The sequence below is a fragment of the Hirundo rustica genome, chromosome 15 (assembly GCF_015227805.2).
Source record: "Hirundo rustica isolate bHirRus1 chromosome 15, bHirRus1.pri.v3, whole genome shotgun sequence".
NCBI classification, from domain to species: domain Eukaryota; kingdom Metazoa; phylum Chordata; class Aves; order Passeriformes; family Hirundinidae; genus Hirundo; species Hirundo rustica.
Genome location: NC_053464.1, coordinates 15363658 through 15387489, shown reverse-complemented (window position 1 = coordinate 15387489; position 23832 = coordinate 15363658). Strand labels below are relative to the sequence as shown.

Sequence of the window (23832 nt, the reverse complement as noted above, 5' to 3'; positions counted from 1 at the left end):
CGGCAGAGCAGACTGGATGCCAGGCTTTTGCGCTGTAATCTGATTTTCCAGGACAGCTGCAGTCAATAGAGGCTGAGGCCTCGGAACAAAGTGCAGTGCTGGAACCAACTGTGGGCTGCAGGTTTTTAACCAGCGCCTGGGCCACGGCCGTGCTGCGGCTTTTCCTGGCGCTGCCTGCCGGGAGGAAGGGGGCACGCAGCCCCGGCACCTTCGGGGCACACCCGCCCTGCTGCGCAAGGACTTTGCCCCGTTCCCAAACCCGGGGGGAGGCGATGGAAATCTCCCTCGATGGAAATCTCCCGTCAGCGGCCCCGCGCTCCGGAGCAAACAAAGCCAGCTGTTTATCGCCGCCACATCAGGGCAACGCCGGAGGAGATGGCTCCTTATCGCCGGCAGCAGCCGGGGAGCGCGCCCGGATAACTGTGCCCGTACCAAAGGTCGTGTGCCCCAGCGCCTGCCGCGGCGCTGATGCCCGCTGCCTCGGCACAGCCCGGAGCACGGCGGCCCAGGAGCATCTCCAGCGAGTTTCCCTGCGGGAGGAAAGGCGTGTGCAGAGATGCCGCCTGCTCAGAATCGCAGTCACGCCCGGAGATGTTGCTCCTCATATATTTACAGGAACTAATCAGATAACGGCAGCTGAACTAAGGGGGATACATTTGCTAAAAATAGCTTGATGGAACAACAGACGCCTGGAGATGCGGCGTGCCTCGGGGGAGCGGGGCTGCGGCATCTGGCAGGGCTCTGAGCGGGGCTAGCCGGTACTACACATATGTAAATGTGTTCTTAGAGGCGGAAAAGCAGCTTGTCCCCATCAGCGTGGTCAGCCCAAGAGGGCCGCTGTGCTGCCGTATGAATGTGAGCACGGAGAGGCAGATGGTGCCACCGGTGCCACCTGTGCCAGCAGCCATGGGGATGTGCCACCTGCCTTTTGCTCGGCCACCCCCGCCAGGGAACAGAGCTGTGCACAGGGCTGGAGACACCAGGAGCCCACCCTGGGCCGAGTGCCGCGCTCTGCCCAGCTGCTCTGCACAAACACTGCGCCTCAGGCCTTTAAAATCTGCCTGTTTGCTTTGGCGTGGAACTTCGCGGGGCTCTGCGTGCCAGGAGTTCCGTGCCGTGCTCAGAGCCAAGCAAGATATTTCGGTGCGAGGCCATCCCTCCCTCCATCCCTCCCTCCATCCCTCCCTCCATCCCTCCCTCCATCCCTCCCTCCATCCCTCCCTCCATCCTCCCGTTGCTCCAGGTTGTTCCAAAGCTGGCTCGTGCCACAGCTGCCCCCGGCTGCGCCGTGCCCCAGGCCTGGCAGGGCTCTGCCCATCCTGCCCATCCCGGCAGCCCAGGAGCCTGCCCAGCCTGCTCTCCTCCTGGTCCCAGCTCCTGGCGCCAGCTCGGAGGGAGCAGAGCCGTCTCTCCAGCAGGCAGGCTGCGAGGACGAGCTATTCCCATCAGGCACGATGTCAGCTGTGCCAGCTTGGAAGATATTCATCTTCCTTGCATGGTGACTGCAGGAGGAATGGTGCAGGCTCTTTCCATGTGCTGCTCGTGGTGCCTCTGCTGTCACCTGCTGCAGTGCCACCAGCCAAGGGCTGGGGGCTTCTTCTGTCTGTGCTGGGCGCTGGTGAAGCTTTGCCTCAAATCCTGGGGTCAGTTTTGGGTCCTTTGTGACAGGGAGGTGCTGGAGCTTATCCAGAGGAGGGAATGGGGCTGGGGAAGGGGCTGGAGAATTCCTGAGGGAGCTGGAAAGGGGCTCAGCCTGGAGAAAAGGAGGCTCAGGGGGAACCTTGTGCACAAGTCCCTGACAGGAGGGGACAGCTGGGGGGGTCGGGCTCTGCTCCCAGGGAACAGGGACAGGAGGAGAGGGAACGGCCTCAGGCTGGCCCGGGGGAGCTCAGGGTGGAGATTTGGAAGAGTTTCCTCCTGGAAAAGGAGGAAACTGCCCAGGGCAGTGTTGGAGTCCCCATCCCTGAGAGGATTTCAAAGCCGTGTGGATGTGGCACTTGGGGACACGGGGTAGTGATGGGCTTGGCAGTGGTGAGGAATAGTTGGACTGGATGGACTTCAGAGGCCTTTTCCAACCTAAACCATTCCGTGACTCTCCCCATCAGGTGTAACTGTGCCAGCTCTGCTCCAGGTCCTTTGCCAAGGACAAACACAGCTCTGGCTCCAGCGTGGCTGTAGAGGAAGGGCCTGAAGGCATCACCTGGATGGGAGGTGTGGGAGGGCAGCTCCTGGGGCTGACAGGCAAACACGGAGAGCTCAGGGTCACGCTGCAGAGGAGCAGATATCCCCCGGAGATGTCAGACAGAGGGGACAGCCCTGCTGCGGCCAGCACATCCCCATGGAGGGGCACAGGGGAGCAGAGGGAGGTGCACAAGGCACAGGACAGGGCTGGAGTCGGATCCCAGCTCCCTGCCAGGGTGGGCGAGGGCTCTGCTGCCTTGGGAAGGGCCCAGCCCACGCAGCACCGAGCAGGCACCGTTCCCTCCCTCACCGGCTATTGTTCTTCCCTCCCCATCGCTCACTTACCTCTGAACACTTCAATCTCATCGCCTTTGTCAGTGTCGCTGGCTTTTAATTGAAATTCCTCAGACATCCCCTCATCAGCGCAGCCCATCAGTGAGTTTTGTGTGGGAAGTCATTGTTTTCCTTCTGCAGCTGTGAAAGTTAAATTCCAGCGTTTTGCTCGGAGACTGCTTTTGTCTCTTCCCTTTCTTACGCTGCCAAGCCCAATCTTCCAATCGCAGCCCCTTTCCTTTGTCTGGGTATTTCATTTTCCATCTCTCCTCCCCAGGGTCCCTCCGGTTCCATCCCAGGCTTCTCTGGCCCATCCTGAGGGGCAGCTCCCACCTGCGGCTCCCTCCAGCCTTTGCCAGTGTTTTTCTTGCAAAGCACTCGGGAGGTTCGGAGAGCCCAGCCTGTTACTAACTCTTTATTTCTTGGTGTATAAAATCCGTAAGAGCGGCATCCAGCTCCCCGGGAGGGTTTGGACACCCTGGAGCTGGGCAGGCATTGAGGTTTCAGCACGTGGAGCCCTCCTTCCCCCACCAAACTGCCCCATTAGCCCCTTCTCCCTCTCCGAAAAGGCAAAGGCAGGCAATAAAAACGTCTTTCCCACGGGACCCACACTGGCAGCAAGGGGGTGGGGTGGGGTCTCTGCCCCGGTGCCAAGCCAAGGGTGTCCGTCCCCTCCTCCGGAGCAGAGCTCTCCTGTAACGCCTGGCGTGTCCACGTGGGCATCCCCAGGGAATCTCGTGCCGCCCTGGGCCCCTGCTGCCCCCTCCCACCAGGAAAGGGTGATTGTGCCAGGTCCCAACGAGCCTGCACTGGGCTGAGGCCAGGAAATTAATTTTCCTTGTGCCAAGACCGACACGAGCCAAGGTTTCAGGAGCAGAGGGCTGAGTGCAGGGAAGTCCCCAGCTCAGCGGGCTCCCACGAGGACTTTGAGACGGGATGAAGAGCTGGATGTTCAAAAGGCCTTTGAAACAGAGGGAGGGCAGAGCAAAGGCCCAGCCTCCCCAATATGAGATATTTTCAGGCTATTTTGTGTATTTTACATGTTTTTCAGACAGGCCTCGGCAGCGTGAAATATTTTAGGAATACAATATCTCAGTTTGGAAATATCTGAGGTATTTTGTAGCTGTACACATCCTGAGACAGGGGAGGGTTAGACTGTGGTTGTGGTTTCAAAAGCAAGGGTGTAAACGTCACAGGTGCCTCTGTTATCCATGCACACTCGGCCATTTCCATCCCAGAATGATTCACAGCAGCCAGAGCGGGGCTGGAGCACGATCCCAACCACTGATCCTGAGCCTGGCACTGCCTGGAGCCACCACAGCGGAGCCCAAGGAGCTGGAACAAATAAATCCCTGAAAACCCTCATCTTTGGAAATTAGTTTGGCACTGCAGAGCTCAAGGGCTCCCACGGGCCAGCCCAGGGATGTGAGCGGTGCTCTGGGCCCTTGTAAAACAATAAACAGTGGTAATGAGCGGCATGGAAATGTGCAGAGGCTCGTAAAGCTGCTGCCCTGGAGAATCAGTCACCCGCTAAGGGCCGCCTGGGAAGGAGCTCCCGATGGATGAAGGGGATGCGTGGCTGCCGGTGCTGGGTCTGTCCGTGGGCACATCCCGTGGGAGGAGAAGCCGATCCAGCTCCCGAGCGAGCCGCGGAGCAGCAGGAGCCGCTGAGGAGGAGCCGGGCTCCCGCTCGCCTGGGGACACGCAAATGAGTGCCCGCAGCGTGCCCAGACGTTCATCAGCGCTAGTTGGTGGCAGATGGCTGATGAGACACGGGTGGGATCCGCCAGCCTCGGGACCAACAGCTCTTGTCTTCCTGCTCTGACACACCTGAGGTGACATCCCCAACCCGAGCGTGAGCCAGCGGCGCCGCTCCGGGTAATTAACAATCTAGGTGATGATGATGTAGCTCCGCGTTTTAAGGCTGTTTGTTACTGTTCTCCAAGGAAGGCTGGACATTTCCTCTTAGCAAAAAAATCTAGCGAGCTTGGGCAATTAGTTTTTATTCCAAAAAGACAACGTTCGAGCAGCACGGCCAGCCCTGAGCCGGGCACTTCCAGGCACTCGGAGCTCTGAAGGGCAAACAGCCTCCTAATTCCTGATCTACTCCTAATTCCCGCTCCCTGCCAGCGGGAACCCGTCCCCGTTGTCCTTTAGAAGCCGCGCGGATGTGGCCCTTGGGGACATGGCCTAGAGGTGGCATCGGCTCTGCCGGGGCTGCGGTCGGGCTGGGCGCTCCCAGAGGACTTTTCCAACCTACGGGGTTCGGTGGTTCCGCGCCTCCCGGGCTCGTTCCGGGTCCGTTCCCGGTCCCTATCCCGGAGGCGGTGCTAGAGGGCGCCCGGGGCCCGTGAACCGGCACCGGGAGCGGCTCCGGAGCCCCGCGATCCGCCTGCTGCCAGCGGGGTGATGACCGCAGCAGCGGGACGGGAACATCGGGGAAGAGCAGGAGCCGGGACTGGGTGGTGGGGATGGTCCCCGCGGGGGTCACTCCTCATTGCCAGAGCCCTGCGGGGATTTAACAGACGCGTGGATGTGGCACTGGGGGCGTGGGGTAGCGGTGGGAACGGTTGGATCTTGGAGCCCTTTTCCAACCTGAGTGATCCCATGATTCTATGATCACACAGGTGAGGGGGGCACAAATTGCAGCACACAGGGCAACAACCCGCAGGGATGGATCCAGGCACTTTCTCCCAGGAGAACAGGGATCCTCAGCTCCTCTGGGATCCCTGTATCCCGCTCCCCACTGAGGAGCTCTTTCCTCCATACGCTTGCTGAGCACAAGCCCTGCTACTTCCACCAGGTGAGAGTTATTCCTAAAGTGGGGAAATAACAGCAAATGGAGCTGTTACTAAGGCCATCCATAAACAGAGCTGCTCTCCAAGGGCCCACAGCTCTTGGCAAGGGAGCAGAGAGGTCAAGAGGAGCATTTCCCCTGCCTTTTGCAAGCCCCACACGAGGTACAGTGGATGGGTGCTGCTGGGGGCAGAAGGCTCCCTGCCCTGGCTCCAACCCCATTCCCAGCTGCACAGAGTTTCCCTTCCATGGGCACACCTGGACCAGGAGGTTTCTGCACTGACTGCTCACGGATCTGCACCTGGTGCTGTAGGAGCCAAAGCGTGCTTCATGTGCAGAACTGGGCGCTGGACAGAGGGCGTGCAGAGTTCCAGGGCTGTCCAAAGCTGTCTGCCGTGTTTTTGGGATCTGGAGGCAGCAGGGACATTCCTGGCCAGCCGCAGCTCTGTCACGTTTTGCTGAGCATGGTGTGTCTGGGATGTGCCGGGTGCCTGCGTGCAGGACTGGGGGGACGGGGAGAATTATCAGCCTCTTCACTGGGGTTTTAATGCAGCTTCAAGTAAACAGAGTTGAGAAACTCCTGTTCCCGCCAGTGGGAGGAACCAGCAGAATCCCTTCCCAAAACGAGCCATTCCCAGCCCTGCAGTGAGCAGCAGCCTCCAAGCCCCAGAGTGCATTTTCCATTTCCATCATTTTCTCCAGCTGCTGTTTTAAAACCGATCCCAGCTCAGCGACAAGACTTTCCTCCAAGATGAAAAATCACGATTTGATGTGAGCAGATTACTTTCTCGCCATTGTGTGGAGGTTTGCTCTCTCCTTGCACACTCACTCAAGTATTTCCTTGCTCATTGCCCTCGCTACATCTTGGCAGCCCTGGCTTTTGGGGGAGAGCCCTTAACTTCATCCCATCAGCTGGATTCCATTAGCCAGCTAATCTGCTGATTACAATCCACACACAGGATATTCTCTCCTTGCCCTTATCTGAAGAAACGTGGGCATCAGTACAAAAGAAATGGGGAAAAACCCCTAAAAAAGCAATTTACAGTTGAGGGAGCGGAAATAAATATATCGTAGTCACATGAGGCAGTAGTAAGCATGGAGCTATTTTGGGCACAATACATCATGCAGAGGATGATGTGTCTTTCAAGCTCATTTCGAGCCCAAAATTCGAGGCACAAAATGTTTCTGGAAAGCAAATTCTCACATACATTAAGCACCATGCCAAGGAGTGGGGTTGGATGCTGTCAGGCTCTGCATTTCAGGTTTGTTCAGAGTTTGCATACAGGAAGCCAGAGCCTGAGCAGGACGATCCTAAAACCACACAGGCGCTGATGGATTCTGTTGGATCAGGACCATCCTGGATCAATCCCACCCGTCAGAGCCAGAGGTGGGGTCTTTTCCAACCTCAGTGATTCTGGGATTCATACCCCACAGTGGATGCACACCCAGTGCTGAGGGCTCAGTCCCTTGTTCCATAGAGACTCCCACAAACCCCAAATCACTGGTGCCTTCAAAAACCCTGCGTGATTCAAACCCAAAGCACCACCTTGGCTAACCCTTCTCTGTCCTGAGTAACACACAGCACGTGTGAAACACCAACAAATTAGGGTGCAATAATCAGCTGTCACAGCTGTTCCACCCTCTCCAAAGGGGGCTGGTTTTGGGGAGATGCCCTCTGTAATGATGCTGCCTTTGGTTGTACGGAGGTTTTATGTTAGTTATATTTCTCAGTCACTTTAAATCAGAAATAATTCAGCTCCCCGAGGAGCTGTTGTGGGATGATGAATTGCTTTCACCAGGTGCGAGCCACAGCCAGCGCCCGGAGCCAGCGCAGGGTGAAAGTGACATTGAAACCTGATAGATTTGATGTGTTTGACGGAAAAAAACAAATGCACTGAAAAGTACCAGCCTTGTTCTTCCTCTCTCTCCACGGTACCCGCGTTCCCTGCTGTGCTGGAGGGGTGTGTCACACACCCCGCACCCTGCAGCCCTTCCTGCATCCCGCAGCTCTCGGGAATGAGCACCAGCCGTGGGAACGGGGAGCCGAGAGCCCTCGGGGAGGGCTCGGGTGGGCACAGTGCCATGCGTGCCCGGGCACTGTCAGACAATGTCACTGCCCGCTGTCTGAGCTGCTCCCCACGGGGATAAATAACCCTTGTTTCCCGGGATTCTCCTGGCCCGGGGATGTTCACGTTCCCCGGGATCTCCGTGTCTCGGAAGCCCCCTGCCCACGGGATGCTGCTCCCCAGGGACATCCCTATCCCCTGGGACCTCCGTGTCCCACGGGATGCTCCTGCCTCCAGGGACATCCCTATCCCCTGGGACCTCCGTGTCCCACGGGATCCCCGTTCTCCCGAGATTCTCCTGCCTCCAGGGACAGCCCTGTCCCCCGAGACCCCCGTTCTCCCGGGACACCTTTGTCCCACGCCACCCCCCTACCCCCGGGACACCCCATTCCCACAGGATCCCCCCGTTCCTCGGACACCCCCGTTCCCCCGAGATCCCGCCTGCCCCTCGGGGCACCCCTTTCCCACGGCATCCCCTCGTTTCCGGGCCCCGCGTGCTGTCCCAAGGCTCCAGGACACCCCGCGCCCTCCGCGCCCCGCCGGCCCGTCCCGTCCCGGGAGCCGAGCCGCGCCGGGCCGGAGCGGGGGCGGCCCGGGGCTGGAGCGGCGCCGCGTTTCCGCCGGGCGGGAGGCGGAGCGGGGGCGGCCGCGGCCGGGCGGAGCGGCAGAGCCGAGCGGCGCCGGGCCGGGCCGGGGCTGTCAGCGCGGCGAGCGGGGCCCCAGCGGGCCGGGCCATGGCGGGCGGGCGCTGAGGCGGCGGAGCGCGGCGGGGCGGCCGGGGGAGGCGGCGGCGCGGCGGGGCCATGCCATGCCCGTAGGGAGAGATGCCTTTGGGAAATGGAGACACCGGAGCACAGCGCAAACATGGCGCCCCGCGGCTGCCGCTGCCGGGCTGGTGCCTGCTCTGCTCGCTGCTGTGCGGGGGGCTCGCCGCGACCCCGGCCCCCGCCTGCCGGCCCTGCGCCCCGGGCTGTGCCTGCGCCGCGCCCGCCTGCGCCGTCAACTGCTCGGCCCGCGGCGTGCGGAGCCCGGGGGCCGCCGTGCCCCCCGCCGCCACCGCGCTGTGAGTAACCGGGCGCGGGCCGGGGGGCACCGGGGGGCACCGGGGGGTGCGCGGGGCAGCGGCCGGGCCCCCGCGGATCGGCCCGCGCCGGGACACGGGTTAGCGCGCTGTCCCGCCGGGGTGCGTGGAGCGGGCGGGGGGTTCCGCGCGGGGAGGGAGGGAGGGAGGGAGGTGCCGTGCCGGGAGTTTGGTTCGGGGGGGTTCTGTGCAGGGAGTTTGGTTCGGGAGGTGCCGTGCCGGGAGTCTGGTTCGGGGGGTTCTGTACCCGGAGGTTCTCTGCCGGGAGTTTGGTTCGGAAGTTCTGTACCCGGAGGTTCTGTGCCGGGAGTTCGGTTCGGGAGGTTCTGTACCCAGAGTTTGGTTCGAGAGGTTTTGTATCCAGAGTTTGGTTCGGGAGGTTCTGTGCCAGGAGGGTCTGTACCCGGAGTTTGGTTTGTACCAGGAGTTTGGTTCAGGAGGTTTTATACTGGGAGTTTGTTTCAGGGGGTTCTGTACTGGGAGGTTCTGTACCCGAAGTTTGGTTCAGGAGGTTCTGTACTGGGAGGTTCTGTACCCAAAGTTTGGTTCAGGAGGTTCTGTACTGGGAGGTTCTGTACCCGAAGTTTGGTTCGGGAGGTTCTGTATGGCGATTTGGGAGGTTCTGTACCCGAAGTTTGGTTCGGGAGGTTCTTGGGACATAACAGGAGGAGGGTGTGCGAGAACGAGCCATTGGATGGGGGTTAAACACTTAAAATAAATCCAAAAGACACGGCTAAGGAGTGAGGAACGTTTCCCCTGGAAGCTCTGGGATGGGATGACAGATGTGTTTGTGTCTAGGTGCTGGTGTTGTTTTGGGTAGGGGCACTGGAATGGTCCATGTGCTCTGTCACTGAAATAAACTCGCTGCCTGACGCAAAAAACAGACGCAGGGGAAAACTTTGGTTTTCCGTAGGGAGCAACTTTTCAGTTCTTGACGAGACAAAAGCATCGAGTGATTCATATAAGAGAGATGACGTGGGGCCCGGCGCGGTAGATGGATCTCACATGAACTAATTTCTGCTGGTATTTCGCTGCATTAAGGGTCTGCTTTTCTACTTGGATATTCTTAAGTAAGCTCCCACTTTTCAGTGTCAGTACAGAGAGACTGCAGAAGCTGTGGAGTGCCACAGTAAACACGCACTGTAGGTTTTGCAGGCTGCGCCTGGACGAACTTCGGGAAAATGGGCGCATCTCTACATCCAGCAGCCAAGGTGTTTTCCAGCTCTTTTCTTGCTAGATATATTTAGACTTTTGCAAACAAACCAGCCATTGTTTGTTGCAGAAAGTCCCTCACTGGAAAAGACTGGTTTTTATTAAGGAGGTTCTGGATTTCTGTTATCTGTTGTGGGTTTGAGATGGGGATGTGCAGCTCCCGAGGCTGCTTGCTGGTCACTGTCGAGCAGCCTCCTGAAGACTGTGATGATCAGTCCTACATTTGGCTTTCTGAGGATTTGGGGCCATTACAATGTGTTTCTGTGGTTGTTAGTTTTGGTAGTAAGTGTTGGAGACTATGTCATTGTTGCTCGGAGGCGCTGAGTTGTAAAAGCAGAATGTTTTGGATTAGATGTTGTGCAGTGACAGGGAAGTGGGACACAAAGCTCGTGCAGGTGAACAAAACCCTGGGAAGGGGAAATCTACCAGAGCGATGGACGGAGTTAGTGGCACCGTGTTCTGATTCCAGGAGCGTTTGTGTAGGGCACAGGGGTTGTGTTTGGAATTCAGGCTGTAGAATCACCTTTGTCAGGCAGCTCGGCACCGTGTGGGCCCGCTGGAAATGTGTGCTGGTTCTGTTCTGAGGGCTGGGCTAAAATGTGCTGAAGTGGATTTCTTTCAAGTTTACTGCCCTGCTTGGCCTCCTGATGGTGGCAGAGAATGCAGGTGCATTGTTATAACCGTGAAGAGTTCACAGATGCATTTCTGTTGGGATGGAAGGGACTCTGGCTCATGGCTCAGTGAGGTTATGCAAGTGGTTTTGCCTAATAATTTCAAATTCCCTTTGTTGAACACAGACAGATAAGTAATGTTTATATATTCTCTCATTAGAAGAAAAATATTTTTTAATATCTCAACAACCTCTTTTAAAAAAAAATAAATTATTCTGAAATTAAAGCAGCCTTTAGGAAGGCCGAGTTCTGAAAATTCCCAACGCCAAAATTCCCGGACGCACACTCAAAGCTGCGCTCCACAACTGCGATTCCTTATTTCTGGCTGTAGGAACGGGGCCTAGGAAATGAATTCCTCTTGTAGCCGACGTTTTAGATGGAGCAGCTTTGAGGAAATAAATGCCAACTGCGGCCGCGCTGTTCCCAGGAGCACAGGGAAATGTCCCATCCAAAGAATCACTAAGGAAATGGGCTCTGCTGCTCGCAGACACCACATACCTCCCTGGAAGCGGTCTCCAGGCAGACCGAACGGGAATATTGGCCCCTTCCCATCGCCAGAGTCAGGTTCTTGTAGCGTAACGCAAAGTCTGGCTGGAACCAGGAGCAAAATCTGTTTTTCCAAATAATCCGCAGTGCGCAACGTGCAAAACCGAACCGGAGGAGCAGCGCGCTTCAAGGGGCAGCATTTGCACTTCTGAGCCCCTCCGTGCCGGGAATGCTCTGATCCTTCTCTTTTCAAGTGCTTTGCTCTCAGCGCTACCGGATTTTCTCCGCGTTTATTTGAGCCTGAGCTGTTTCTTGAGCTTTCATCGCTTGTTTCATCCCTCAACTGGAAATAAGCCTCATCAAGGCTTTCCGAGTTTCCCGTGCAAATACTGTTGTTTCTGACACGTCTTCGGTGTCGTGGCAGGTTTGAAGTGGAAATTGGAATCTCGACGTAAAAGGATGGGAGTAGAGACGTCCTTTATTTTCCCCTCATTAGCATGGAATAGTATTTGTGGATGGGTGAGAAGGAGAAGCTGGGATCAGAGGAGCTCTGCTATCGCCAGGCTCCTGCAGAGGCAGATTTGGGGGTCAGAACTTTCATCCAAAAGCCAGCGGGGTTTTTTTGTGGATTTGGCAGTGAGCCCTGGGGTTGCACTGCCCAGCCGGTGACTTCACCTAAATAAACGTTAAAATAAACAGATCCTATGATTCAGGAACCTGCAGTCTGCTATTTTAAATTTCAAGAGTCAGCAGTGATTGGTAGATTTTGATATTATTACGTGATGCAGGAAAAGCCTTTTCAAGGCGTGAGGTGTCTTCAAAAGCAATCAGAGGAAAAAAATTTCCAGTTTAAATTAAAATCTAATTCAGGTAAACCCACAGGCAGTGGTGTGTCTGTATGGTAGTGTCCAGGCCACAAAAGCAAAATAGCTCTATTGCTGTTCCTAGAAAAAATTGAGACAGCCTGGAATGTCATTCTTGTAGGAAGCCGTATCCCAGCGAAAACAAGGCTGCGTTTCTCTTTTGTAAGAGATTTTGGAGGGGGGAAAAAGGCCCAAATGAGGTGCTAGATAAATATTTTGCCAGCGAGATTCTTTCAGCCTGTGGAAGGGACCATAAGCGACTCGTAGCTATAGTTTGAGCGTGAACAAGGAGGCGATTCTGTGGTGCTGTGTCAGAGCAGAACGGGCTCTGCTGTTAGAGAGGGCTGCGTTGTTTATTGTGCTCCTTCCTAAAGCTTCAGAGAAGTCTCAGTGCCGTTCCCATGACTGAGAAACTCTTTAAAAATTAAAACTTTTTTTTTTTTTTTTTTAACTGGCGTTTCGAAGCGTATTAAAGAAAAAATGTCCAGCTCAGGAAGGACAGGAATCCACGGGAGAGGCGGATTTGAAGGCGTTTCTGCTCTGTGGCAAAAGCTGCAGTTGAATAATCCCGAGCAGCATCAACATGTCTCGCTTTTGTGATTTGTAGTTTGGTGCAGCCAAACCTACAAACCCTGGTAGTGACAAAAGCCCCACACGTTAAAGAACTGTAATTAAACATCTTGGAGCTGCACAAGGCAGGACGAGCTGCTGCTGGAACCCCCTGGGCTTCTCCTGACACCTGGTGTGTTTTCTCCTGTGCCCTGCTTGCACTGATTTTTCCCTGTGTTTCCTGAAACTTTAAAGTTTCCCGGTGGTCTCTTTCTGTGTGTTGCTTTTTCCCTGTTGGAGTGAAAGTGAGGGCTGATCCTGCTCTTCTCCTGCTGGCAAGCCCCCGGCAGGTCCCTTGCGTTTCACTCAGCCGCTTTCATTCTGCTCTCAAAAAGGGTGGATTTGAAAGGAAACCACTCACTCAGAAGGTAGAACTCATATGGTTTGTTAATGCTCCTCTGCCTTTTATCCCGTTTAATGGGATTCCTTGTTTTATCTCTTGTCGTGCCGCGTTTTCCGCGCCGTGGTTTCCATAACGCGTCTCGGCGTCATCCTTTCCCCGTTTCTCCTAGCTTTCTTGTCCTTTGATTGATTGTTGCAGTTCAGCTTGATTTTGCATTTTATTTGCTCCATATGTCCCCAGACCTTTATCTGAGTGGTAATAAGTGAGTTACAAAGTGAGCAGGGGAAGGAGGACAGCTCGGGAGCAAAGCCGTGCGTTCCGGTGCCAGGGGGGAGCGGGCTGGGAGCTGCTTGGATCTTGCTCTTAATGTGAGGAGAGCACATGGAGCAGTGTGGGGAATAGTGTGGGGTTTTGGGGGCACACAGCACTCGTGAGTTAGTCCCTCCATGGCAAACAGCACGATTTTAGGCAGTCGCTGTCAGGCTCAAAGAGAAAATTTCCCGTCTCTTCCCCAGTGGAAAGTTGGCAGTCCCTCTCCCGGGCTGTGCTCACGGTGCTATTGCTGTTCAGAGGAATGACTGCTGCTGCTCACCAGCCCACCCTTTTCTCCCCCCACATCAAACCACCCTGCTCTCCCTCCCCACCGTCCCTCCCTTCTCTCCAGCCCTTGCTGCACTGTGGCTCCGAGGCTGGAAAGCCGCAGTGGCTGCGGAGCTGCCGGCCACGCTCCCCTTCAGCTGCATGGACAGGCTCTCCTGAAGGGCACTTGCCTGTCCCAGAGGAGGGTGACAGTGTCCCACCCGACCTCTCCAGCCCTTATTCCTCATCCTTCCTTTGCAGTAAGGAATGAGCCTGTTTTTCATATCGAATCGCTGTTCTTTACTTAGACATCGAAGCCAAGTTGGCATCTCTGTCTGCCAAAACTAAAAATGTCAATTGAAGCATAATGTTAAGATTTTTTGCTTTGCAAAGGGTACAAAAAGCAAAACTCATGTGATTGCTGCCATTCACATTTATTTAAAGGATAGCTGTCATCAGGAAGAGCATCAACAACAGTGCAAGCTGTAGCATTTGCAGTGTATTTATAGGAACCGTGACCGGTAAAGGGATTCTGTCACAGAATCACAGAATCCTGGAATAGTTTGGGTGGGAAAGGACCTTAAAGAGATCTCATTTCACTCCTCTGCTATGGGCAGGGACACCTTCCTTTAGATCAGGTTGTTCCAAGCCCCATCCAACCTGGCCCTGGACACTGCCAGGGATGCAGGGGCAGCCACAGCTGCTCTGGGCACTCTGTGCCAGGGCCTGCCCACCCTCACAGGGAGGAATTTTTTTCCATATATCAAACCTCAGTTTTTCCTCGTTCAGTGTGAACCCATTCCCACACATCCTGTCACTCCCTACAGGTCCTGATGGACAGTCTCTCTCTGGCTGGCCCGTAGCCATTTCAGATACTGGAAGGTGCTGTGAGCTCTCCATGAAACCTTCTCCTCTGTGACTGAACTCCTTCAGCTTTCCAGCTCTTCCCTTTCCCTTGAAAGATCACATTCTTTTTGATAATGTACAGATAAGCAAAACACAGATAATTACAGCAATTCCTCAGCCAGCTGTTTCTAGTGCATTAACAAGAACAGTTGCCCTCAGGTTAGGAACAGGTAAATCTCCTCGGCTTCCTGGCATCAGGCCTTGGAAAAACCTCACGGAGCTGAGCTTGGCAGTGAAGTTTCAGACGTGGCATATGGTCCTGTGTGATTCTGTTTAACCTGCTGTCGTGTTGAAATCAATTAGCAGCCCGTGCTCGGGCAGTGTGATAGCTGGGTTGGTGACAGGGCTGGCTGTTCATTCACTCCGTGCTAACGGATCTCCCTCCCACGGCGTTTTTGGGTGTCGGAGCGTGGCCCTGCCGTACCTGCAGGCTGGGGCTGTGGGTGCCCCTGGCAGTGACCTTTGGGAGCCGGTGGGATCCTCTTTTCTCGCTGCAGTTGTGCTGGCAGATGCTCTGGAGGACCGCGGGGACAGGGCTGTGCTCGCTCTCCCCGCAGCAGCTCCTTTGTGACGAGCCTGCGGTGACAGGGTCTGGATCCCAGCCACCACTCCGCCAGCCTGTTCCTATTCATCCAGGATTGTCCCTGGCCACCGCACCGTGGCCTTGTTCTCTCCTGGTGACGGCTGGGCGGCTCATTCTGTGCCAGGCTGTGCAGGCAGCTCCTGGTGTGGGGAAGCGCGCTGGGCTCCGTGCGGTGCGGGCTGTGCGTCTGTGATGGAGTCACAGGGTCTCATCACTGCTTTGGAAGGGACATTTCCAGGGTGGGGTTTGTAACCCTCCTTGGACAGATCTCCCGGTCCTTCAGAGAGATCCAGGAGAGCTGGAGAGGGACTTGTGACGAGGGCATGGAGTGCCAGGACAAGGGGGAATGGTTTCTCACTGCCAGAGGGCAGGGTTAAATGGGGCACTGGGTGGAAATGGTTCCCTGTGAGGTTGCTGGAGAAGCTGGAAGTGCCCAAGGCCAGGCTGGACGGGGCTTGGAGCGACCTGGGACAGCGGGAGGTATCCCTGCCCAGGGCAGGGGATGGCACTGGATGGGATTTAAGATCCCTTCCAGCCCAGAGCGCTGGGTGATTCCCCGGTTCCGTGGTATTGCAGATCCCCGGCAATGGCCTCTCCACGGCTCCATTGCAACATCCCCTGGCAGCACCTCAGCCCTGGCTCCCGCAGGATCCGCGCTGCTGCTCCGGGCTCCTCTGGCAGGGACGGCACCCGGGCACATCCACAGGAGCGGGAGGAGATTTCCCTGCGGGGACAGCCTCTCCTTCCTCGCCCTGCCCCTGCGGGCTCTCAGGGCATGCCGGCCGGGGCTCCGCTCCTGCTGGGAATGGGTTAATCCGGCTGTTCGGAGCCGTGGGAGGGACGCTGCGAGGAGCGGACCCGGGGTGTGGGCTGAGCCCTCCGGAGGGAGGATCCCGAGGAACAGCTAAGCCTGGGAAAGCGGAGCCCAGCCGGATTGTGTTGGCCAAAAGCTGAGCGTTTCTCTCTCAAACCACGCCTCGGGAAGGGGGTGGAGTGAGGCCGGGCTGGAGCTGCGGGTTTTGGTTTAGGGCAGGTTGGTGAGAGCATCTGCGTCCTTGTCCCGGGAGATTCTTGCACACTGACACAGCCCCAGGGTGGTGAGCAGGGGGGATGATCCCTTGATCCCTAAAACCGTGATGGGAGCACGTGGATCCCTTTGAGAGCTGGGGAAAAAGAAATAAAAATCCCGTGATATCTCTCTCTCTCTCTCTCTCTCTCTCTCTTTTTTTTTTTTTCCCTTTTTTTTTTTTGGTGTATTTTTGTAGCGCAAAAAATGCTGCTTGAGGCAGCACTACAGCAGTGCCTATTTTTGTACCTCTCCGCTCACCCGCTCGCCTCACAGCTGGCTGGGCGTGTGTTAGGGCTTGAATGCAGCCTTTCCACGTGTGGCTTGGAAGATCCAGCTGCTCCCTTCCTGCTGCCGCTGCTCCCAAGTGCCACATTTGCAGGAGCAGGATGCCCATCCTGGCGCAGGGGCCGTGGGCTGTGCATGGGCACCCTGTGGGGCGTTGTGGCTCTTGGCTGTTTGAGTGGGGCTGTTGGGAGAGGTGCCGAACAAACCTTCCCTTGCAGAGGATGCTCGTGGCCGCAGTGTGCAGCCCAGGGCTGGCACCCAGCGTCCTGCTGGCAGCGGGACCAGCGCTGTCACCCTGGGAATGTTCACGGGTTTTCCCTCCCGGGCTGCTCCTGTGCTGGCCCTTCCACGAGCAGGGGCTGTGTGGCTGTTTGGGAGCAGAGGGAACCATCCAGCCGGGCTCTGCAGCCGGTGCCAGGCCCTCCGTGGGGCGATGAGAACGAGAACCACGGCTCCGTTCCGTGCCACGTGCTCCCAGCACAGCGCGTGTGCCACATTTCCTCTCCTGGGGCTCGGAGAGCTGAGGGAACAGCTGGAAACCACAATGGGATGCAGAGTGGAGCCTCTATGAAAAGCGTTGCAGCCGCGTTCCCTCCTCTTTGCTGTGCTTTGTACTCGCTCAGGCACCTCTGCTTAAGCTGTGTTGTTTCACCAAAAGAGGAGCGGGACAGGGTTTTTAGGGTTTGTCACCCCCAGACAGGTCCCTGGGGCACGGGGGACCTGGTGCAAGGCTCTGAGCTCTGGCAGTGTGGTGCTGCTGGGAGTGCAGAGCTGGCCCTCGGCAGAGTTGGGTTTCACCCCTCCCCAGATGAAAAAAGGGCTGGAAAGCTTTGTGGAAAGAGTGAGTTTGCAAAGGAGGGGTTTGGATATGGAAAGAGCAATCAGCTGGCACCTTCCATGTTTCCTATTGCTGTACCAGCTCTGGGATCTCGTAGATTGGTGCAGGCACAGCAGAAGGGCAGCTCTTCCCTGAGACCTCTTCCCTGATCCAGGCAATCCCATGAAAGCATCAGCTTGGAATATGGGCACTTGCCTTTGAGGATGGCAGAGCTGCTGCCGTTCCAGTCTCCTCAGTGATTGCAGCAGGATGAGTGTGACTCTCAGTGATTTGTGTCCCAGAACTGCCCTCGCACCTGAGCGTAGCACAGTTAAAAAGAAATCTTCTATTCCCTAGAGCCAAACACTGCGCTGAAATAGGATGCAGAGTGATTCCTGGGGAGAGGAGTTTCCATTGGAAAATCTCTTGGCTCCTGCCCAAGGCTGTGTGAAGTAGCTGTAGAGGACAGCCCGTTTCTGCTACCTGGGTGATTTCCTGCAAGAGGACTGTTAACATAAGCAACAGTTAGTGAAGCCATTAGTCAGGAACCCATCTCAGCTCCTTCACACAGCAAAAAGAAGATTCCCTGTCCTCCCAGGCTCCGGAGACGACTGCAAGTCCAGAGCCACTGCCATGAGCAGAGTGGCGTTGGCCAGAGATTCATAAGTAATGAATTAAATCTGTGCAGAGCAAAGGTTTCTGTCGGAGTGTGGGAACATTATTTTACTCCTACGGAGGGAAAACACGAAGTCAGTGGCTTTATAGACTGAGCTCTGCGACCTCTGATTGCATGGATCGGTGCAAAGTTTGGATCAGAAGTCTTTAAAAAATTGGTGTAGACAAAACTGAGGTGGGAAAGCAAAAGCTCGAAGAGGCCGAGGGTTAGGCTTTGTTAGTCTCTGAGCTGTGTTAAGAAAATTTGCTGGCTGGTATCTGTGGTGGATTATGTTCCTACAGCACTAAGGAAGGGCTTTATTTAAGGAAAATTAAAAGGAAAAGTGCTTCTCCTGTGTGCAGGAAAGCTGTGTAGGGCACAGCACGGATCAGACAGCGCCGTGGAGACAAAGCTCGAGCTCTCTGGGTGGCACTCGAGGTTCTGCTGGGCTGACACAAGACAATTCCCAAGGTTTAATTGAGAGGGAAGACACACCCTGTTCTCTGCAGGGAGTGCCAGGAGCATCGCTGGTTCCTGAATCTGTGTTTCATACTACTCAATAACTTCAGCAGCCCAGCAGCCCGACCCCAAACTTGGAGCTCCAAAGCCCTCACTGTGCTCCTTCTTGTCACTCCCTGCATCCCGTAATTAACCATTACTTGGAAAGCTCTGTGCTTGCAGGACAGTGAACTGCCAAGGTGGCAATGCCCCTGGCCTTGGGTAGTTGAATTTCTGATTGCATGCGCAGATTGCATCTGATACAGCCACAAATGCGAGCGGCATTAACTCGGGTTTGCTTTGCTTTGTGTGTAGTGCCCCGTGCTGTGCAGCCAGTCGGGTGGGAATATTTCCCTCTGGCATAAGTTAGTCTTTGCAGGAATTAAAGGGTTAATTACAGCTGGCCATCAGGTCTCCCAAACAAGCCAGCAGAGCCCACTGCTGGGCTCTTTCTGTGGATGAGCCAGACACATCCAAGTCTGTAGCTTGATCCCATAACTTCAGAGAGAGCTGGGAGAGTTTGGAAATTCATCTCCCAACACCCCCGCTCCCACAGGACCCACAGCTTCCCCTGGAGCAGGTCCACTCTGGATGCTTGGGAAGGACATCCCATAAGTCACCAGAGGACCTTTTCACGGAATCCCAGGATCATTTAGCTTGGAAAACACCTCCAAGCTCGTTGAGTCCAACCAGTGGCCGATCCCCGTTTCCAGGATGGGCAGCCCAGCTCTGGATCCTCCTCTCACAGGTGGATGCTCTGATCAGCACCCTGAGCTCCCTGTGCAGACTGAACACAGTTCCTCTGCTCCCCCTGAGCAGGGAAGCGGCCCTGGAGCTGCTGTCCTCTTTCCTGGCAGCTCCTGGGAGCTGCAGGATCCTGCAGCAGCCGTGGAAGCTGTGTGCAGGACCAGGAGCTCCCCTCTGTCCTCCCCTCGGCAGTCAGGGAAGCGCAGTGCGTACCTTGGCTTGGGAAGGAAGCCGAGCTACTGGGGGCAGTGTTGTCTAAGAGCTGGAACGCGGAGGGGGAAGCAGGACTCTTGCTTTTGTTTTCAGTTTGACCCTGGTGGTGTGGGCTGGGCTGTCAGGGATTCCTCTGCATCCCTCTCCCTGGCTGAGCCATGGGGCTGAGGCTTCATTGCCTCGCAGGGGTATCGTCCTGGTTTTTTGTGGGAATTAGATGCATGTGGAGTGTTTCAGTGCTTGCCTGCTGGATAAATGCCCTGGGGTTGTGATTCTTGCTGGCCTGGTGCTCTGCTCCTCTGGTGAGGAGGCAGTAAAACATCCCAGAGCAGCTCCTGGGAAGGTGAATCTTGAGGCTGGGCAAGGTGAGCATCGTGGCAGCAAAACAGAGACGTGGACTCACTTTGACCAAGTGGTTCCTTGGTACCCTTGGTCCTGCCTTCCCACCTCTTCTTCCGCATCCTCCAAACCAAACACAGCCTTGTGCTTGGTGGGCCATCCTGAATGGGAGGTACTGGGGCCAGCAGGGTCCCACTGTGCTCCCGTAGCTGCTTTTAAAGCAGCTGAAGAAGAAGCAAATGGGTTTTTATCTGCCGAACTTGTATTTTTTGTTCAGGGCAGAATGACCAGTTTCCTAAAGACATCCCTGCTCCAGCTGGGAAGTCAGTGTTGTGTCCAGTGCAAGGGAGCAGCTCCTGGGAGCAATGTGGTTGTGTTTCAGGGTTCCCACTGGAGTTTGAGGTGGCAGGGATGCCTCCAGTCCCCCTCCTGGCTGCAGCTCCACTTGTGCACTTGTTCCTTTAGACTTCTTGGAGTCCTGATTCTGGCTGCCTCACAGGCTGTGTGACAGTAGAATCATGGAACAACAGAATTGCTAAGGCTGGAAAAACCTTCCAAGATCGTTGGGTCCAACCATTCCCCCAGCACTGCCGAGGCCACCACAGATCCTGTGCTCAGCCATTTTCTTGGACACCTCCGGGGACAGTGACTCCACCACCTCCATGGGCAGCCCCTTCTGATGCCTGACAACCCTGTCATGAAGAATTTCTTGCTGCTGTCCAGCCTGAGCCTCCCCTTCCTGTTTTTCAGCTGGGTACGGCGGTAGGAGCTCGGTGCTCGGAGTGAGGGAGGTGCCTGGGGTCACGCGGGGAGTTTGTGTCCGCGTGCAGCTGCGTGTGACAGACACGTGGGTTTGCACGTGGGGCCCGTGTGGTGTGGAGGCCCTGCCCTGGGAGATGATGGGCTGGGGCTGCTCGTGGATCCACTGCCCCTGGAGCATCTGCAGGGTGGTGGAGCTGCATCCCCTGCCCCGTCCTGGTGCCAAGGGCAGCGCAGCACGGCTGAGGCGTGGATGGGTTTGGAGTGGCAGTCGCAGCAGCTGGTCGCTGCACCCCTGTGCCTGCCTGTGAAGAGCTGGCCCTGCTCCTGGTGTCCCTGCAGGTCCCTCCGTGGTGATCTCCAGGAGACAGGATTCATTTGGTCTGGCAAGGGGAGCAATGTTTCGTCCTGGACCCGCGCCGGGGTTCTGGATTAATCATTACTGCGCTTAATGGGTTGTAACCCAGAGCCAGAACCATGCACATCACCTGAGGACTCTGCACACCAGGCACTGGGGATCAGGTGCTGGCACAGCTCTGCTGCCCAGAACCGGGGCTCCCGGGAGGCGTGAGGGAATGGAGGCAGCGGTTAATAGCTAGGATGGAGTTAATCATTCACTGAATTCCTCAGCTACAAACTCTCTCCTCGGTATTTTTTCTGGTGCTGTTGCTGGAAAGGAAATGGGGCTATGTGAAGCAAAACCACACTTAACAACTCACAGTAGCCCTGGTGTGTGCAGGATTTCTTGCCTTGTGCTGCGGGTGGAGCTCCCCTCTGAGAGGAGACGCTTGGATGATCTGGTGGAGCTGAGCAGTGCTGGGATATTTGATATATCTGCACCTTTCCCTTTGGCTGCCTGGGCCAGGCCCTGGAGAAGGAATTGTCTGGACTTTCACCTGCCTGAGACCTAGGAAAGATCTGTGTTTTTTCTCACATTAGTCAATCACCAACAACTCAGACGACAGTGAGGGAACTTATCTTAATTAATTAAAATGGCAAGGATGCAATTACTTACAAGAGTCCAGCTCTGCCAGCCCAAACATGAGTCAGCTACCTCTCATAAATCTTGAGATTAAAAAGAAACAAAAGAAGGCCAAGTGCTGGTGCCTTCTGTGTTTTGAGCCTGAACTCCCATGTAGGAGGCATCTGGAAGCATCTGTGTCTCATTGAGGAGATACAGAGGAATAATAGATTTCAACAAAATAGAAGGGAAGGAAAAAGTAGAGATTATAATTTAATGTTGTTATTCCAGGAGACAAGGGAAGCCACCACTTCTTTTAGGATAAAGACTGAGTGTATTTTCTAATTCTTTTTGGGAAAAATAGGTGTGATGTAGAGCTGTGTACCATAGGACCAGGTACAGGAATTTTTCACATATGAGTGAAAAATAACCCAGTTGGTGTTAGTCATGCAGAATGTGTTAGCAGTTTAACAATGGCCTTAAACACTGAGTGGGATCCAATTTAAACCCATAAAAGTGAGGAAGTCTGGACTTGGAGCCTGTTCTTCTACCTGTGCACGCAGCCGTGCGTGGAGTAGCTGTGGCATAAACAGCCTAGGAAGGCGTTGGGATTTCTTTTTACTCCATTAAACAGTTGTCATTTGTTTCCAAGGGTTTGATTTTATTGCTCCTCCTGTTTCACACAGCAGGAAATTAAAAAAAAAAAAGGCAGCCCAACGCACAAGACACAGATGCAAATTTTTATTTGCTCAAATTCAGCAGAATGTAGGAGCTGGGGCTCCAGGTTGCATTAAGACAAAAATGTCTTAATGTCCGATGATTCTGAATGTAATCAAAGTATGTGGAGTCCATCTTTGGGCCTCTGAGCTGGTGATCTTAGAGGTCTTTTCTAACCGTGGTGATTCTCCTTTTTGTGTCATACGGGAGCACCGGTCATGAGTACAAAATGCTTTCTGCAGTTACAGCCCAGGCTGGACAAAAGCATGGTTGTCTTGCTTCTAGTGCCTTCCCTTCCCTCTTCCCATCCCTGGAAGTGTCCAAGGCCAGGCGGAACGAAGCTCTGAGCAACCTGGTGTAGCGGAAGGTGTCCCTGCCCATGGCAAGGGGTGGAACTGGGTGGTTTTTAAGGTCCTCTCCAACCCAAACCATTCTGTGATTCCTCAATTCCCTTCCTCCGCTGTCAGCCTCAGCATCACCCCTGTGCCGTGCAGGAGCTGGGGAGCTGCCCTCCCTGTGGAGCCCCCAAAATGCCAGATGTGCTCCGGAGCCACCCCTTGCCCTCGCCAGGCCGTCGGAAGGGTCGGGGTCCCCGCGGTCACTCCGTGTGCGCAGGCTGTGCTCTCCACGGCTGCTCCGCTCGGGAAGCGCCCGCCAGACAGGGCAGGAGGCGGCTCTCGGAGTTTTCTTGGCAGGAGGGTGTGGAAAATGTTGGAAAGGACAAACGGAGCCCAGGCGGTCTGCGGCCGTGTCTGCCTCGGGTGCGAGGCCGGGAGCTCCGCTCCACGCGCTGCTCCATCCCTGCCCCGCTCCCCGCGCCTGCCCGCGCACAGTTCTGTTTTACTGTCAGGAAAACGAAGCTCTGTGATAGCTTTTCAAGGGATGAGGTGGGACAGACAGACTGCTTGTTGGGAAAAGCCGTGGGGTGTTTGTGTTCCTGAGCCCCGAGTGGCACAGAGCAGTGGCAGAGCGGTGCCCGGCGTGGGCTGGTGCTCTTGGAACAGGCGTGGCTGGGCAGCGATCCCAGCATGACTGAGCCGAAAAGGGACCTGTGTTGTCTTCTGGTGCGTGACCCAGGAGCTCTTCTGAGCACACATGCCCCGGCCATGGTTTTCCCATCGGTTTTCCCACTCGGTGCTCCGGGCTGGGTGACGAGCTGGGCACAGGTCACAGGTTGGACCCGTTGGTGTTGGAGGGCTTTTCCAACCAGAGCAGACCATGGATCAGCAGCAGAGGATTCAGTTCTTGCCCTGTGCCGTGCCTTTTTCTCGTGCACTGGTGATCCTTTTCCCCGTGCGGAGCTGAGCTGTGATTCTGGGTTTCAGAGCAGTGGCTGTGTGGGTTCCATGGCCCCCGTGCACGGAGCCTGCTGCAGCGAGGAAAGTCAGTAATGTCCTCTTGCAGCCCAGAGGAACGGGGGTGCTATGGAAACCTAACTTGTTATTATTGTATGGGAACGAAATTTATTATTTCGCTCTTCTGCCTCGCTTTGTGATTACGCCACAGAGCAATTTTTAGCCTTGGCAAGAAGGTGGTTTAGCATAAGACCAAAGATGCAGCTTAACTCAGTGTCTGCTGCAAATCCTAAGAGCGATGCTGTGTCTGAGAGAACCGGGCAAATTCTCCTCCAGCCAGCAGGGCTGATTTATGAGTGTCATCCTTCTTGACATTGCTGTGCTGTCCAAAGTGTCCAAAGCAAGGATGTTTACCCAAACTTTGCAGAGTGTCTGTGTGGAGCCTGAGGAAGGATCAGGCTGCACTGACGTGTCCCGCTGATCCGAGCCCGCTTTGGGAGCTTTCCAGTCCCCCGGGGCTCGGAGCAGAGCGTGGCTGGTGCTGGGCACAGAGCATGCTGCGTGCCCCAGCTCCTTGGGCCGCTCTGTCTGTACCCTTTTATTTGTCTTGGCCTTGCCTTGGTGTTTCCTTGCTCTTCTTTCCCTTTTAAACAAAGCAAATTTGCTGGTGGTTTGTGCGCGCCGCGAACGCCCTCTTACACAATCACCCTCGTGCGTTTCTGGAGAACAGGGAAGAGTAATTTTGGATTTAATCATTAAAGTGAGGCA

General features: G+C 55.6%; 1 protein-coding gene across 1 annotated transcript in view; it reads left to right on the top strand.

Annotated features, from left to right (window-relative positions):
- The first annotated feature begins 8200 nt into the window (after nt 1-8200).
- Nucleotides 8201-23832, top strand: part of PKD1 (polycystin 1, transient receptor potential channel interacting) — an 80720-nt gene continuing 65088 nt past the window's right edge. The window contains 1 exon segment of the mRNA XM_058422635.1: nt 8201-8439. Coding sequence (XP_058278618.1) covers nt 8201-8439 — 239 coding nt within the window.